Below are 18977 nucleotides of genomic sequence, written 5' to 3' on the forward strand. Positions count from 1 at the left end.
TATCTTCAATTCTTTAATATCTCGTTAATTTATTCTTATACTACTTGATCAGTATATATTTTCAATCTATTTTTCTTGAACCGAAACTTTTGCTTCCTATTTTTAGTTAAAATTGGGTTTCTAACTCTAAAGCTAGGAAATTAAATTCTTTCGGTGTCTAATTAATTGGCTGAACTGAATAACCAAGGTTGTTGCCTTGTAAAAAAAAGGTGATGCTACAACCGAGGATAATCCACCTTTGATTCTGCCCCTGATTTGGTATAACATCCAAATTTTACTATAGTTTTCTGATGGAACAGGTTTTGGTTCATCTTTTATTTTTTCAACTTTTCGTCGACAAAACCAATGTTATTGTGATGGTGGCTTTGCTGGTGGATATGGCGGTGGTGGTGGCAGTGTTGTGGCTGCGTATTAATTGGTAAAACCAATTTTTGTTTGTGATATGGATTGTTTTAGGCTGAAACTAGTTTGGTTTCATCTAATTTTTTTATATATTTTTTGAATTTTTACCGGTGAAACCAACATTGTTGGTGATAAATAATTTTCTTTTTTAATCTGAATTTACTCTTGAGTGAAAATTTTATTGGCCTAGGATGAAAATATACACACCATCTCAATAGTTCCTATATAAAAATTTGAACCCAAAAAGTGTTGGAAAAGGAAACTAAAACAGTTGAGAGTAAATCTATGATGAAACCAATTTCGGTTTCATCTAAATTTGGTGAACCGATTTTGGTTTCATCTAATTTTGTTATATTTTTGTTGTAGTATGCTCACTGTTGAGACGACTTTAGTATTACTGTGGTAAGTCATGTCGAAAGGTTTCAATGAACCTATTATTTCCAGGTGTTCATCATGCTGAAACAACATTGTTAATATATATGGTCGATGACCATATGAGTTTTATTGATGGAGGTGATATTCATGTTTTTTTGTGAACATACATATTTTCATTTTGACATCCTTTGGACATAAGAATCACGCCAAAGTGCCTTTATATTTTTTTTAGCAAGAACAATAAAAATTCTTCTGCTAGTTAGCTTTATGATGTAGTTAAATTCTCTCTTGTTTCTATTTGCTGCAAATAGTTATACAAGACAAGGACCATGAATTCGTAGCAAACGCAGTGAAAAAAACATACAAAGGAGGGGATAATGGAGATGAAATCCCTTTTGTTGCAGTTGTTGTTCTAATGCATTCAAACCACTAATAATTCATATTATTATGGTGTAGGTTATACTGGAAGAATGACATTACAAGGTTATATTTTAGCATTTCAAAGTTTCTGCTTCCTTAATTCGCAAAGATAGTCTTTTCCATCAGCTGACATCTCCTTGTTGGAAAAGAGCCATCTAAGAAAAATGCTTTATCTTCAGTTATTGAAGTTAACTGAGCTTGGTCGGAATCTTTTGGCTTCAAGAAGGTATCACTAGTTTTGATGTTCTTGTTTTTATATCCATGAAAAAAAAGTGATCATTAATGAATCTTAAAATTATCACATGATTCATGTTTTAGTTATAAGGAATATTAACTCAGAAATTGATACATCTCTATCCCCGAAAATTGATGTTAAAATATCTTCAGTCTATTTGATAAACGGTTTCCTTTTCAAGTCCATGCTACTGAAATTAAAATGTACTCCATATCATCCTTATAACAATATCAAAACAAGTTAGAGTCTTACGTACCCGCAGTACAATGAATTACCATGGTAGTTTTACCTTCTTTTGCCTGTATGACTTACCTTTGGGATTTGGCTGTAATGAATGAATTGAATGACCTTGTTCTGAATATTGAGACCTCTGTGTGTCCATGCCTTACAATATTTGTGCGAGTATCGAGTTATTTTTTTTATAGGCCATCACAAGTTATTGCTATTGGTGTCGTCAAACAAAATGAATCATGGTTTATAAATTTTCTTGCAGACTGATGAAACCAAAATTGGTTCCATCTAATCTTATCCTTACTTAAATTGAATTTTGTTTATGAGTTTGAATTGTTGTTGTGTTTGATATTTGTGGATTAGGATTTACAATGCTAGTTGTGATGGAGATTATGTTCTTTGAATCAAAGAAGTGATATTTGTGTTTAGGTTAAGTCTGAAGCGGAAAAAAATTGAGTTACATAATGTTATTGGTGGGTGCTTTACAGAATGTTATGAAACTGAATTAGTTGTGATGATGCTTAGGTAGTTGTGTGGTTTGAATTCTAGCTGTAACTAATTATGTTGCTGAGGTTTGAATGAAATTTTTGTTTCATCTAATATGTGATTTTTGTTTCTAGATTTTATGTCGACGAAACCAATCTTGTTGGTGTTTTAGATAAATGGGTCGTGGAGTCAGTTATGGAGGAGGTCAAAGTTCTTTAGGATATCTCTTTGTTGGTCCCGGGGAATCAAAACCATCTGCACCTGGTATCAAGTTATATACCAGGTGAAGCTGAGTAATGGGTCTTGAGACATAACTGGTGGTATTGCTGTTGAAGCGCAGAAACCAATTATGGTCTCATCTTATTTATGATGAAACCAAAATCGGTTTCATCGTATTTCAACAATGTATTTCTATCCATGAAGATGTATAATACCTCTTAAAAAATTTCTTGCAGGTGATTTCTCACGAAACCAAGATGAAACCAAAATCGGTTTCATCGTATTTATGATGAAACCAAAATCGGTTTCATCGTATTTTTGGGAGGTGGTGGTGGTGGGCAGTCGTGGTGCTGGTTTTGGTCGGCGGTGGTTGACAGTGGTGGTGCTGGATGGTAGGGTGGCTGGTATTGGTGGTGCAATTACGTAGTATCGGTGGTGGTGGTGGTGGTGGTGGTCGGAGGTGGTGGCGGTGGTGGTCGACAATGGTGGTGCTGGATGGTAGGGTGGCTGGCAGTGGTGGTGCAATTGCGCAGTATCGGTGGCAGCGGCGGCGGCGAAGCGGTGGTGGTCGGTGGCGGCGGCGGGTGGTGGTGGGTGGCGGCGGTGGTGGTCAGTGGCGGCGGCGGGCGGCGGTGGTGGTCGGCGGCGGAGCGGCGGCGATAGAGGTGGTGGTCGGAGGTGGCGGAAGGTGGCTTTGGCGGTGGCCGGAAGTGGTCGGAAGTGGTGGCGGTGGTTATCGGTGGCGGCGGTGCTTATTGGTGGTTGTTTATTTCTTGTTGGGGATGACAATATAATAAGAATTAAAGTGTGGCTGATTTTTGTTTTTGTTGGGGTGATTTAAACTAGAAGGATAATATAGACAGTTTATATTAAATGGGGTTTTTATGAACAATTTGTTTTGTTGGAGTTTTTGTATATGGATAGTGACACCTTTGGGGTTATAACTCGCGGACCGTTGTTTGACCTTCAAAAAAGAAAAACTCAAAAATACTCCTTTCCTATCACTTTTTTAAATAGTAGTACATTTTTCCAGAAATGGAGAGAATATGTATACCTTGGCAACAATGTTCTCACTTCTAGGCGATGACACACAAACATTTAAAAGGAAATGGCACTGAAGTATAAAAATTAGAATCCAATTCCCAGGGAGGGCTAATATTTTTATAATTTTTGAATATAAATTGACTCCAGGCCCTCCGTTTCCTGCAAATCCAAATTATTCAAGGTTTGCTGCTAAGCACTATCTCGGAAACTATAAACTATGACCTAACCACAAAGTAGGGTACATGTTACAGACAAGCTCCATCAAGGGTCCTAGGCTACTGTTGTATGAAAATCCTATAAGCGCAACAAAATTGAAGTTATATACAGGTAATGGCGTAATGCCTCGAAGAGAAGGAAAAATGTTATTTACACAATATCAGCAGGGTTTTTTTTAGGGCCTCTCCTGCTTGGGGGCTTGATGCAAATAGTGCACCTGCATCCAGGATGATGTTGTGGATGCTCGTTGGCGGTTGTAAGAAAAGCGGTATCCAATTCACCCAAGTTCTCTTCAAGAACCGCAGTAGCAGCTAGTGTCTCTAGGCCAGAGAAGGGTTCATAATCTTCGTCTGTCTTTTCGCTTTCTACAATTCTCCGCCTCTTGATATTGTCTAGGCTGAAATCAGGATCATGTTTTTTGTTTGCCTTTTCACCTCCCGCACTTCTGCGCTTCTTAAAATCTAACACAGTAGAGAGGAAAAAAAAAATGAGAAGCATAAAAAATTAGCAATATTTATACACCTCAAAGTTCACCGAGGATGATATCAAGATGGTCCATGTCAAAAGGCATGAGATAATAAATTGCTACAGATACTCAGCCCAATCATTAATCCTAAGTGACACTTCTAGAGCAAAAAAAGATAACACAGAATAGCTCTAACAGGGTACATAGAAGAATTATCTCCTCGTTTTGTAAAATGTGTAACCGTTCTATAGATTTTCACCCATCAAATACTTAAAGCTGTGTTCTTTTTAAAGCGAAAAAAATTGATATTATAACCGAAGTGCTGATGGATTTAAAAGTTTTCGGGGTATTTTCTGTAGACCATCTACGTTTCAAGAACAACATCCGCCCCACCAGGAAAGAAATCAGTACCTGCCCCTTCGATCATCCCTTTCTGAACTGGAGGCACTATTTTTTATCAAAATAACTAGCAATATAACAGATTCAAAAAAGTTGTTGACGTGCACCTTTGCAAGAAAAAAGATGGAAGCAGGAAGGATAAAACCATACTCATATTAAGACTGAGAAGATTTTCAAGTTTCTTTGGATTTAAATCCTCTGGAACCCCATTATACGAATTTCCACAATCTTGGCTTCTAATCGTGGTGTAGCTATCGGATTGAGTTATGTGCTGAGGACCGGAGCTAGATGCCTTTCGGGATCCAACCATAAGTTTTCCTTCAGGGTCTATCCTGCTAAATGTTACTGGAACAGAGATTTGAATAAGAGAAGAAACAGTAACAAAAAAGGTAATATTTAAGATGCATACACTGACAATGACATCCGGAGACAAGCATAACAAAAGACGAAGGAAATTACTTGTATCACCAGCTTTTAATTGCATTGACTGCATGCAGGGTGCTACACCCTCCAAGACATACATTCTACTGTTATTGTTAGGCCAAAATCTAAACTGAAACCCCCAGTCGTTCCCCTTTGCATCTTGAATCTTCAAAGGTCGGCCTTCTGGTTGCAATAGCCGAGGAAAATATGCCTGGATATAGTTGAGTCAACATGTTTATAACCAAAGCAATATTACAGAAGAAAAGGAAAAAACGCTGGAGATGAAGAAATTCTTGGGTACAACATACCTCAGCACATGCTTTTGGGAGAACTAAGCGACCAATTCGACTGGCATCGCTTGCAGTCAAAACCTTCTCAAACAAAGGCACAATTTTGGAGTTTGAACTTAAAGGAGCTGCAGTTAAGGGAATCATAACTTTCAAAAGATGGATTCATACAAATAAAATTATACGAACAACTGATTTCAATTTTTAGATATCAACAAGGATACTTTTCAGATATTTGCTGCAATTCTTCTTCTGTAATCTTTGGCCAATACCGCGGAAGCATTTGGCTTCTACCCCGTCCTTCAGGTAGTCTTCCAATACGTAATTGTGACAGCATACTGTTAGCAGCCTCTGGTCTTGCAACAACAGGTGGCTTTTTGCAGTCCACTTCCTTAACAGAACGCATGCCTTGTTCTATTTTCATTTGGCACAAAGACCCATTTGTATCATTTTTCAGATACTGAAGCAAATTAATATGCTCATTGCCCTCTGTATTCTTGCCCATTTGCAATATATTTCCTATCCCATTGCTATAGTTTTCCTCTTTGCCAAAACCATTTGGCTTTTCATCGCTTGGCATCTGCAATAATTTCAAAAAGGTGAGAAATTCTGACATCATGGAGCTAGATTTCCCATGACAAAGAAAATCCGATATGTGAAAGAAATCAGACAGCCAACAGTTCCCTAACATGTAAACCTCGTATTACACAGTTCCAGATTTTGTAATAACAACGCTTTTGCATTCTGATCACGAATTGCTGGCTCTAATCTCCATGCACGTACCCATACTCATGCCCACACCCAAAACATAATTGTTTCTTGTGTTTTGAGATGAGCGTATTCCGCTAATGTGTTTAAAATAATGATTTTACAATAAATTTAAAAATTATGCATCTAAATTCACACCTCAATCATAGGTATATTAATATGCATGCAGGCATATAATCACATAACTGTGTGTGAGAATTGAACTTACAGAGGAGTGCAATCTCTTCATGCAGCCAAGACACTCTACACCGCCATTATCAAGTAGCTCAAACAAAGACTTTGAAGCAGTACAACCACAGTGAAGTCGCTGCAATAAAAAAATCTTTTAGTTAACCAGGCGTGTAGCGATTTTTTTTTAAATATGAGCATTCAGCGTATGAGATTACCTTGCCACAAGAACTGCAGTCTCTCCAACCAGATTCTTTAACATGGAAGGTATCACAAAATACCAATTGTTCATAAGCAAACCTGTTATCATCGTAATAACAACAGATGATGAAAATGACGATATGACAAAAAGGAAAAATCATTCACAACATGTAAATTGAACCTAGCGAGTGAATGACCTGAAAGCCTAAACTTCCCAATCTCATATATGTTTGCACATCAGCGGATAAAATAAAACTAAACAAAGTGAAGCAATAATAATGAATGAAATATACCCGCACTTATCACAAAGAGTTGCTACACCACCAAATCGAAGATCCCACCCTTTCCTCCACTTGACTGAGGATGTGGCCTGACAAAAACCATTCATGCAAACCTTCGACGCCATTACCAGGAAAAACACAATCCTCTTAAATCTGTAAGAAAAAAAAGGAAATATTAATCATCTGTTTTCTCCAGATAACAATTAATCAAAGTACCAAACAATCAGACATGCACAACCATATAAGAGTCAAAAATATGAGACATGAGATACAGTCAATTTTCACTATCTCTAAAACCTCAAATACCTTATTGAAGCAAGGCATGCTCGCTGTCTATCTTCGATATGGAATGTAACCAATTAAGTAAAGGTAATCGTCAGATCCCACGATGTCGGTTGTCACAATCTTCATTAGGGTTCGAGTTTTCCGGCAGCAAAGTATATGCATGCCAATCAAAATAAGTAAGTAAGAGAACATAAAAGACATGACCTCTTTCTCAGATACATAAAACCACTATAAACATCAAAATCTCATGAACCCATTTCTTGCATGTGTCCCATTTGCTAAACTAAACATCTAAGTAGCTGCCGTAGTATCACAACACTTATACACTAGCAGTAATAGATCGAAGTATAGAATCGAAAAGTGACACTAACCAATTAAACAAAACCCATCTCTGCATTATAAATGTAGAATCAATCAAACATTACAGAACTTACTAAAAAGTTAGATCTTTATACCAAAATCAAATCTTTCCAAATAGAGGGAAAAACACAAAATTCACATTAGACCAAAGTAAAAGCAATCCACTCTCAGAAAAGAAACATCAATCCCACAACTAATTAGCGGCTAATAACAGTGAAATAAAGAGTAAACAAAAAAACAATTACATATTAGATTTGTAGTAGAAAAGTTGCATAAACTTGCATGTCTGTAGCTCCCTTATGTGAAACAAAAGTGAACCCTAGTCTAGTTAGGGTTTTTTCTGCATTGGGGGGAGAAGAAGGAGAAGATAGAGATGAGAAAATATAGAAAGAAAGAAAGAGAAAGGGAAACTTACTGTTACTGAGAAGAAATACACACGTTGAAGTAGTTGAGTTGAGAAACCTGTAAAAATTTGTCTCTCGAGAGAAAGAAAAGTGGACTCAAACAAGTCCTAAGTCTGAACACCACGTGTAAATGGCTTTCTTTAGTATTAAAGTCTTAGCAAAGTTTTAGAACAACTCATTAACAGCGCAGCAAATCAATTATAATTTTCACACACCTCTGCCCTCAAATCCATGTACACTAGTATGCAGGCCACTCATCGCAGGGGCACACTTATTTGCGGTCTGGGACAAAAAATCAGGCATCTAATCATGCAAGAGGAGATTAATGTGCATTTCTTTATAAAGAGAACCCATTTGTTTTGAGTGAACAGGCAGCCTGGATCAGTTATATGACATTTAGTTGTGTGTACCAATTTGGTTCCTTGCTGTAATTAGTTTATGTGTGGACCGAGAATTGGATGCCGATGATTTAATGGGTTTTATTTTTTATTAGTATACTATAATTGACAACACAACTCATCATTATAAAGGGAAAAATATAGCTATTTCAAGCTTGTTTGTCAAGTTTAGTTGATCAAAACTATAAGTCTTGATTTCTAGTCTACTTATGGCTATGTCTCGGATTAAGGTAGAATGTATAGTTGATCTTTAGAGTTCACGATGTTCATCGATTAAAGACGAAGATCTACTGACGAGAGCTTGGAGGAACTTCATCAACAAAAGGTATGTGGAGACTAAAACTTATCTATCACTCGGAAGTCCATTCTATTCAATCTCCTAATGTGACTAAGTCGTGTAACTATATAGACTTTTATATTATACACATTTGATATTTCGAGATGAATTTAACTCGGTTATCTATTTCTCGAAATATGTGTTGGAAGCTTTTTTCTTTAGCTACGTTCATCATATTCTTGATGAGTTTGGTTGGAAATAATTTATTTGTTGAAAACTAAATAATAAGTCAAAAGATGATCATGTGAAAATTGCCTTGAAACATCTTAAATGATTTGTGTGAGACAATCATTTGATGTCGACTCGGAAAGTTTTGTACTGATCATTCACTTGAAAATTACTTAAAAGCTAATAGTTTGTGTGAGACGGCTATTGTCGTCTTCTAAGGATGTTTCAATGGTTGAAACGAAAGTTTAGAACAAAAACCTTTGTCTGGATATATCACAATATGCTTACCTAGTATGGAAACTATTTTGGTATGATTCAGGTCCGGGAACCTTGTTTGCATATCTAGTATGCAAACGGTTTTAACTGTCAAAGTCCGGGAACCATGTTTGCATACCAGTATGCGAACGGTTCTACCCGAGTTAAGGTCCGGGATAGAAGTATGCATACCCGTTGGAAACTGTTGGACAAGACTAAAGTCTGGAAGCTATAGTTTGCGTACCTATTTGCAAACTTAGTGGTTAAAGTTCTAAAATCGGTTAAGTATGTTTTTCATACTCATGAACAAATACATTTATGAATTAAGGAATGCAATCTTTGCAAACCGTTGCTTAATGTTCATGAATTGATTCTTATGAATCAATCCGATTTTGATTTAATTGGTTTATATATATTTATGTGAAATAGTGAACAATTGAACAACTTGAAAAAGTGGGGGTCTAACAACCACACCCAATATTTCGTTCGGCAATATGTATGGGCTAACTCCAATATAATTCCAAGAGAATCTACTAGACAGTCAAACTCAATCAAGGAAAAATATCCAAGAGTTATATCTCAATTTCTCAATACAATATGCAACCGAACATATAGAAATCTGTGAGCCTGATTGATATGAGAAATAATTTGAACGATACCAAAGATCAATGTTCAAGTGTCAATCAATTTCAATCAACAACCAAAGGTCGGATTTACCAATTGATTGAACTACGCACAACCTGTGATATTTCAATTATATAAACAAATATAATGCGGAAAAGAAATAACACATATACCAGATGTTTTGCTAACGAGGAAACCGCAAATACAGAAAAGCCCCGAGACCTAGTACATATTTGAACACCACATTGTATTAAGCCGCTACAGACACTATCCCGCTACAAGTTAACTTCGGATTGGAATGCAGTTGAGCCCTAACCAAGTCTCACACCGATTAAGGTACAATCTCGTTCCTTATGCCTCTGAATCCCAGCAGGACTCTACGCACCTAATTCCCTCAGCTGATGTCACCCACAACTAAGAGTTCCCGCGACCCAAAGAAGGAGACTTTATAAACAAATCTATCTCCCACATAAAAGCCTATTCTGATAGATAAATCTGTCTCCCACATAAATACCTACGAAGTTTTTGTTCTGTCTTTTGACTGCTGCAGCTGTGTCGCAAACGCTGTAGCAAATAAGTCTGCATGAGGTACGACCCACAGGTGTGAGTCGTTATTACTGTAGAAAAACAACTGCTGGTGCAGGTCCGTTCTTCGTGTTCTTCATGTTCTTCAGCAGCAGCAGCAGCAGAAACCGAGTTTGGGAAAACTCGAATTTCTTCTTCTCTGGCTCTCCTCAGCCCCCCAGACTCTCGACACCCATTCTCTGTAATACCAGAAATCTATTTATACTCCTCAGCCTCATTTAATCACGCCATAACTCAAGATAATTCTCTCTTTACTCGGCCTAAAGAGAAAATATTTTTTGGATATTTTCTTCCTTTAATTAGCTCTCCACGCGCTGAAATGATGTATAAACACTCCAAACATGATCTTACACGCTGTAGAATTGATTCAACACTCTCCAAACACATGAGTACACGTCTAAATTTGATGTGATCGTGTGATATTCATTTCTTGAACGTGCTTCCTGATTTCTTGATTGCGATGATTCCAGCCAACTATGATCGATCCTAACACCCAAAATGTCTTCCTCTATCCATATCACAAATACCCATTGAAAATCATAGGTTTAATCGAACTCTAACCCCTCCAAAAATCGATCGACCCAACTGCCAGTGAGAAGAAATATTTTCCCGCCTTTTTCCAAAATTTGAATTATGAGAAGAAAAGTGTCCTCCCCCTAATCCTGTACGGATTTCCCTTTAGCAATTGGGGTGGAAATAGTAATTTTGGGGTGGAAATAGTAATTTTTCTGGGTTCCTCCGGTACATTTCTGGGACGCTTCCGGTGCATTTCTGAGGTGCCTCCGGTACATTATCCTGGGGTGTAAAACACTACTTTTCGAGCTCATTTCGCCGCAAAGGCTTATTTCCTTACAAAAATACAAAATAACACAATAAGTACTTAATCGAGTCTAACAATACAGAATATTGAGAACAAAATTAGACACAAAAATGTGTCTATCAAGTGTATCCACACCTTTTTCGTTGATTGAGATTGAATCTAGGTCGGTCAATTCGGCTGGCGAAGTTGGGCGGCCAAGATCGTTTTGCGGCAGCAATATACTGCTGCTAGCATAAATTAGGGTTTTGTAACTCACGCGGCTAACCCACTTTGGGTAATCGTTTGGTGGATCCGCTTGCGAGTGGGAAGGATTCCGATTGTCCTAAGCATTAGTGGGCCCGCCGGTGTACCTGATGGTGCTTGTCCGAACATGTCAGTAGGTGGCTAGACTTGATAAATCGACCAGCCAGAACGTACGACCGTGATCACTTTAAGACTGACATGGGAAGTCTATATTAGATTCCTTAAAGAATTAGGTGTGTCGAACAACCAACTTCCAACTTTATTTAAAAGTATGTGTGGTGCTTTTGGAGTGATCTGATTGGTAGGTAGGGAAAGAGGGGCCAACAAGCATTAACATGGGGCGCGGCCGGCCGGCCAAGTGGTGTGGCCGCGCTTCTTTTTGCTACTGCTTTTATTTGCCGTATTTTCTCTTTTACTTCTTGTTTTCTACTTTTGGTAGGATTTTGCTCCTACTAGTCCATGTCGGATCAATTTCCTAGCTTACCTAGATTTGGTCTCGACCAATAGGGTTCGAGATATTGTGCAGGGCAAAAAATACCTAATTTTTGTAAATTAGTAGAATTACGTTTAGAAAGATTGAATTTTTGTGGGATGGCACAAAATCAATCAATTTCTGATGAATTTTGTGTGTTCATACAAAATGACTAATTATATTTCAGATGGTAGCATAACTTTGCGTTCCTCTAATTGAGTACTTCTATGTGTACCTCAATCCTGACATTTCGGGAAATTCATGCTACTTAGTTGCGAGCGAACACTAATTGTCATGTCATGTCAACATCAAGAGTTCAGCTGGGGAACATAGCATAGAATAAATACTCGGCAGGCTCCGGCACTAGTGAGTAATACATCTAGGAGCTTAAATACTCATTAGTCTCTATACTAGTGAACAATTCATCTAGGAGCTTGAGTTTCAATATAATACGAAGAGAGACATAGGCGCTCATCAGATTTTGATATATTCTTCAAATTCCTTGTGGAATATAAACATATAAGGGCTACTACTTCTGATGCCGAGTCAAGTAAGACTTTTACAGTTTTCTCCCTAAGCTAAAAACTACCATCAACAGATAGAAATCACAAAGTTTATTAGTCTTAGACTTTGTGATTCCACAAGTATCTACTTGTGAGGTAAATAATAATTTAGGCAGCTCTTAGGGAGTCATAAGACCGTATTTTGAGGTTTGCCAGATTTTGTCTATTGCAATTGATTTCCTACTTCACCTTGATCTTTGATCGGAACGGAAATCACATATAGGCTTATCTGTGGGTCGCAGATTGGTTTAAAGTATTTAATTGAGTTGAAGCAACTCTTAGGCTATAAAAGACGTCAGCCAAGAGAATCAGTTGCGCGGAGTCTTGCGGGATTCAAGAGGCGTAAGGAGCGTGACCGTAACTGAACCTCTGTGACGGTAGATTTGGTCTCAACTACATTCCAGTCCGAATTATTGATAGTAGTCTAGTGTCTGTAGCAGCTTAATACAATTTGGTGCTCAAAACTGGACTAGGTCTCGGGGTTTTTCTGCATTTGCGGTTTCCTCGTTAACAAAATTTCTGGAGTCTGTGTTATTTCTTTTCCGCATTATATTGTTTATCTTTATAATTGAATATCACAGGTTGTATGTAAATCAATTCAAGTAGATAAGTCCATTGTAATTGTTGGATAAGACTTGATTGATCTTTGGAGTCGCCCAAGTACTCTCATAGAATAATTAGGTTTACGGACTTGTCTCCGTTTACATACTGATTGTGAGAGAAAGAGATATAAGCTCTTCATATAATTCCAGACTCAGATTCTTTAAGTTGTAACTCTCGGAATTGTATTTGAGTTTAGTCCACACAAGTTGCCTATGAAAATTTTGGTGGCATGTTTTGGTACCCCCGCATTTTCAAACATGATATTGCTTTTAATTCTTTGGCATATTTTCCAAAACTGAACAATCATTATACACGGTTCCAGAACCGGTCCATAGTGTATATCCTTCTTTTATATTTTCAAGACCAAAAAGTGTTTTCTTGATTCTCAAGTTACCTTATCTTGAATATTAAGCAACCCATGGTCTTTGAAAACCATAAATAGAGATGCTCTTTCAAATTGAAAATTCAATCCCTGACACTTTTGTCCTAGTTGATTCTAGAGTCGTCCTCTATAGACCTAAGATTTCCTATGAGAAACATAATTAGGTTTAAGACTAAAATACTTCACTTTGGGGATTCGTGAAGCCAGGTCCGACTATCTTTACCTTGGTAGTTCGTGACTCCTGATCTTGCTTTTCTGTTATCGAGGTTTTCGAAATCTCTTTCAGGTAATAAATAATAATCACAAAGTTCGCTTTGTCTAAGACTTTGTGATACCGCAGGATAGATATCTGAAAACTGATCTTTTGAAGATTGTTCTTGAGAGGTGGTTAAGAATCTTGGCTGCTCATTGGGAGTTGTAAGTTCCGAATTTGGTGAGGTTTGCTAGTTTGCCTATTGCAAAAATATTTCTTCACCTTGATCTTTGATCTAAACGGAAATTAAGTAGGCTTATCTGTTAGAGGAAGATTGGTATCAAAGGGCTTCACTCTGACTGAATTAACTCTTATGTTGTAAAGGACGTCAGCTAAGGGAATCAATTGCGTAAAGCCTTGCGAGGTTCAAGAGATGTAAAGAACGCGATTGTAACCGAATCTCTTACAGGGTGGATTCGATCTCAATTACATTCCACTATGAAGTCTGATAGTAGGCTAGTGTCTGTTGCGGCTTAATACAGTTTGGTGTTCCAATATGGACCAGGTCTCGGGTTTTTTTTTTTATAGTTGTGGTTTCCTCGTTAACAAAATTCTTGTGTGTGTGCTTTTTACTTTTACGCATCTTTTGATTGTTAAAAAAATACTATACAAGTTCATAATCCTATCAAAACAAAAAAGTTGGTGGTGTACTTGGTACCCCTTCGTTTTCAATATGGGTTCCAATAATAACTCAATATGGAGAATCTAAAACATTACCGGTTAATAAGATTGTTCATCTTGCTAACATGAACTTGATGACAACAGGTTATAATGATCTCATAGAAAAATTATCTTATACCTTCAACGAAAAGCATAAGAACTCATGTAAAGGTTCGAACTTCATCTCTTTCCATCATGACTGTGAATTTTATGATAACTTCTCTAAACCAAGAGGTAAACACAAAGTTAGAGTCTCTTATAAATAAAATCTTGGGTACACTCTTCATGGGGAGTATGAAAATACTCACCCTGGTGCTTTATAAGCAACGAGACATGGGTCATTATCATTTTCAAAAATCTTCCAAGATGGGGATTACCAATATAACAAATGTTGCATTTGTTTCAAATAGTTCTTATGTGGCTTATTACTTATTTTCTAGAAGTAGTTGTTGCACTTTGCTGTGATCATCAGGGATCATCAACTTAATCTAAAGACAAACAAATTACTTGTTGAGCACTGATCCAAGATTAATTTTTTTTTACTGTCTTTATATATCATTCATGATGTACCCAATCATGACCTGGTGTAATATCAACAATATCTCATGCTCTTAACAAGCTAAGATTCATGTTGATATTTTATTTAAGTCTTAAGAATTAGTTTAATTAATTTCTCCTGGGACAGAAATTGAGTTCGTGAGCCTCTCAAGTAATTCATGTTTGTTGAAACTCTTGAGTAAGGAAAATAGTTCATAAATTGTTTCCTAATTTAATTCAATTTTCAAATAGGGGTCACAGAACCGTCCCTGTTTGTGGAAACACCCTCCACGTCCACTACATATAAATAACATGCATGCACTTTGGTTGAGTTTTCTCGTTCAAGTCTCTGTTGCATTCAAGCAAGTCTCCCATGTCAGGTTCTCACAAAAACATGGAAGAGGCTCTTGATAACAACTGCAGTGGTATTTGGTTAAAATGTAAGAAGAAAAGAATGAAGTTGAAGACTCTAACACTGAGGATCATCCTAATGTCAATTGCTCCTTTCGTATGACTATCAAGATGTAGAACAATAAGAGATGATCTCTGCTAATGTTGTTTATGATTTTCTTAAACAATTTGAAGAAAAATATATTAAACTTGTTGAAGCTTTGAAAAGTCAAGACATGCTAAGAACTAAGTTGAAAAAGGTTTCCTATTACCTTGATCTCATGAAATCGCATGTCAATGATCTTCTCAATGAAGAGATATTTCCCGAAGAGTTCACGGATGCTGTTGAAGACAAACTCAAAGGTCTCAAAACCAATGATCTCTAATGGTATCTAATTTGATGTCTCTTTCTTTTATTTTCACTAGTTAACTCCTTGTAGGAATTTTATTCTTATTGGTTAAGGAGGAACAATAGCTTTTAGGGTAATTTTATGTGTTACATTAGTTATTCCAAATACTATTTAATTAAATTTTACTTTGAAAGATGACTCGCAATACCTAATCTTCATGGATTACATATATGTATTGCTTATTTGTGATATTTGTTCTTTGCTATCATATTTCTGGTGATTAGAACATATATCTCATATTTTCTCGTAGGTTAAGCTCTTAACTCTTGAAAAAGAGGAGTAAACTATTTTGAGAATTGCAGCATTGATCTCTCCATGATTACACTTTTGTGAATATATTTCTACATGATTTTGTAAGATGTTCTCTAGGAATATGCTTTCCTCCTAGATTGCATAACCGCCAGGAAATAAGTGGTGAACTCTAATCTCTACGGCCTTAGATGGCTAGGAAAAATATAATTCTTATGTCGAGTCATATCGCATTAATTGCTCTATTTGTTTGTAACTGGCCTAGAGAATAGTTTTTGTCGCTGATTATTTTAGCTTGAATCCTACGCAACCATCAGTGTTTAAAAAGTATAAATAGAGATGTTCTTTCTACTGGAAAGTTTAATCCCTGACACTTTGTGTCCTGGTTGATAGCTAGAGTCATCCTCTATTGACCTAAGTTTCCTATGAAAAACATAATTAGGTCTATGACTGAAAATCTTCGCCTTAGGAATTCGTGAAGCCGGGTCCGACTATCTTTATCTTGATAGTTCGTGAATCCATATTTTGCTTATCTGTTATCGAGGTTCTCGTAATATCTTTCAGGCAAGATAGATAGTAATCACAAAGTTTTCTCCGTGTCGGACTTTGTTATTCCTCAAGATAGATGTCTAACCTATTCTCATCTAAGTGAGTGTAAGTGTTCCAGATTTGGTTTTCTAGATTTGTCTATTGCAAACAGATTTCTAGGTCTTGATCTTTGATCCAAAGGGAAATCAAATAGGCTTATCTGTTAGAGGCAGATTGGTATCAAAAATCTTCACTTATGTTGAAGCAATTAGGTTGTAACGGACGTAAGCTAAGGGAATCAATTGTGTAGAGCCTTGCATGGTTCAAGAGACGTAAGAGCGCGACTGTAACTGAATATCCTGGAGGGTGGATTCGGTCTCAACTACATTCTAGTCTAAAGTTTGGTACTAGGTTAGTGTTTGAAGCGGTTTAATGCAGTTTGGCGTTCAAATTTGAACGAAGTCCCGGGGTTTTTCTTTTATTGTGGTTTTCTCGTTAACAAAACTTCTGGTGTCTTGTGTTTTTTCTTTCCCGCGTCATACTGTTTAACTTTAATCTTTATCATAAGAGTTACACAAGTTGTGCATATTCAATCCTAGTAGATACGTCCATATAATTGTAATCGATTGCGAGACTTGTTTCTTATAGAACTCGTATATTGAAAGATCGATAAAAAGTTTATTACTTGGCATAATTATGATTGGATTATTTGGATACAACTAGATTGATCTAGGATATTAATTTTTAAGATCGTCAAAGTACTCTTCTTAAAAATCAAGTTCACGGACTGCACAGTCTATAAGTTCTGATTGAGAAGAGATAGAGATATAAACTCTACGTACATATTTTCAAGGATCATTAAGTTGGTCTACTTGAAATTGTATTAGTTTTTGTCCATACGGGTTGTCGAACGTAAAAGTTGGTGGTGTACTTGGTACCCTTTTCTTTTCAGATTTAATCGATTTTTTGAACATAGTGAAAAGAGAATACCATCTCAAAAAAATATCTCCCATCACCAAAGCTACACGTGTCACATGGTCAAAAGGGTGTACAATATCTCATGGATATTCCCTTTTTATACTAAGTATCAAAGGGAAAGAAAAGGAAAGGGTGATAACCAGTAAATAGGTGAATCACTCCGATGTTTCTCCAAGCATGAAAGACACGTATAGTAGTAACCCGCTAGTAAGAGTCAATAAAGTGCACAAATGACAAGATAAAATATTGTTCAATGGAAGATCATATTTGCAGTATCTTTAAAAAGATACTTGGATTTTGAATGAGAAAAGAGGATAAATGTATGTCTTAGAAAAACTGAAAATTCCCAAAAGTAACTAAAAAAGGGGAGTGACACACCTGAAAAGGCACTCAGGTACCCCACCCTATTTGAAGTAACCTAGGGGTAACACCTAAAGATACGCTCAGGTGCCCCATCCAACTTGAGAAGCAAACTGACACATGTCGTCAAAGAAAGCAATGAGCTACTAGAGGTATTAACTGAGAGTTGAATGAAATAAAGCTATAAGCTATTAAATAAAAAATGAGTTAGAGTATAAAAGAAGTCTAACATACTTACTTTAATTAAAACGGGGCAACTATGTAGATGAGAAAATATAACATCTACCAGATAACTGGCAGCTGAAGAGTAGTACAACCGAGACATAAAATAAGAATCAAGGTCAGACGTTGAGGACTCGAAACAGATGCCCAAGGATTGAGCCATGGGCTACCAAACAAGGCAGAGACACAAAGTTAAACACGGAAGACCTGAGACCAGGTGCGAAGATAAGGAGATTCTCGATGATGTCATCTGAACGAGAGGCCTGGAAAGCTGGGTAGTTATAACAAAGAGCTGTCTCGGGTCGGTGCAAGCGCAAGGCGGGAAACCATGAAGTCCAAGATGTCATGTGCTTAGTCATTTACGTGTACTTCTCGTGTTCATATCATGTATAAATAAACAGAAAGTTTGATGATGTAAAAAGTTCATTCTGATTAATAGAAATCATACTTCAGATAATTCTCTCTCTTCTCTATGATTCTCTTTTAACCTCAATTAACCCAAAACGACTTAGAAAATAATCAGAAAACTATAACTTCACATCATCAGAGACCTGACCGGAGATCATAATGATAATCAAGATAGTACTCCGAGATTAAGGACTCCAGATATGACATCATGAAGGTATGTATGACGGTAAATTAGACGTATCTTCATCTTTTGAGGTGTTCTAAGGAGAAGAAGGCTTTATGGAGGAGGGTTGTTCAACAAAAGTTTAATAATAATCCAGAAGTCTTGATGCCTGCAGATGATGTTAGACCAAAAGGAAGAAGTGTGTGGAAGAATATTATTAACAATACTGTTTTTGCATGAGCATATTGATTTTAAGATGAATAATAGAAAGGAAATCAGGTTTTGGCTCAACAAATAGTCTGCCTCAGGTCCATTAAAATACAGATATCTTGCAATAAAGCTTGTAAGAATAAGCAAGCTTAAGTAGCAGAAATAATTGTGGATGGTAGGCTCAAATCTGACACTAGAAGAAATTTGTCTAATAATGAATAATTGGAATGAGATAGGCTCTGAAATAGGATCGCCATGTGCACAATTTGACTGAGGATGAGGATAATATGAATGTTAGGGGTGAAAAAGCTGGGGTATAACAACCACACCCAATAATTCATTCGGCAATCTGTATGGACTAACTCCAATATAATTCTGAGAGCACCAGCTTATAAAGCGAGATCAATCAAGAAATATATCAAAGAGTTATATCTCAATTTCTCAATATAATCTGCAATCAAACATATAAAAATCTGTGAGATCGATTGA

At 36.7% G+C, this 18977-nt stretch overlaps 1 protein-coding gene across 2 annotated transcripts; it reads right to left on the bottom strand.

Moving 5' to 3' along the window:
- Window positions 1–3496: 3496 nt before the first annotated feature.
- Window positions 3497–7817, bottom strand: LOC113346994 (B3 domain-containing transcription repressor VAL2-like). 2 transcript variants are annotated; one of them, XM_026590566.1, is made up of 10 exons: window positions 7682–7817; window positions 6928–7026; window positions 6634–6774; window positions 6358–6439; window positions 6180–6278; window positions 5428–5783; window positions 5225–5321; window positions 4953–5127; window positions 4644–4838; window positions 3497–4089 (listed from the first exon to the last, which is right to left on the bottom strand). In XM_026590566.1, the coding sequence occupies exons 3-10, from the start codon at window positions 6744–6746 to the stop codon at window positions 3779–3781; spliced, it is 1428 nt and encodes a 475-aa protein (XP_026446351.1). In that variant the 5' UTR covers window positions 6747–6774; window positions 6928–7026; window positions 7682–7817; the 3' UTR covers window positions 3497–3778. The 2 variants fall into 2 exon arrangements, with proteins under 2 accessions (XP_026446351.1, XP_026446350.1); XM_026590565.1 differs by lacking the exon at window positions 7682–7817 and adding an exon at window positions 7512–7668.
- Between the last annotated feature and the right edge of the window lie 11160 nt (window positions 7818–18977).

This window comes from Papaver somniferum, chromosome 2, assembly GCF_003573695.1.
Source record: "Papaver somniferum cultivar HN1 chromosome 2, ASM357369v1, whole genome shotgun sequence".
Taxonomy (NCBI): Eukaryota; Viridiplantae; Streptophyta; class Magnoliopsida; order Ranunculales; family Papaveraceae; genus Papaver; species Papaver somniferum.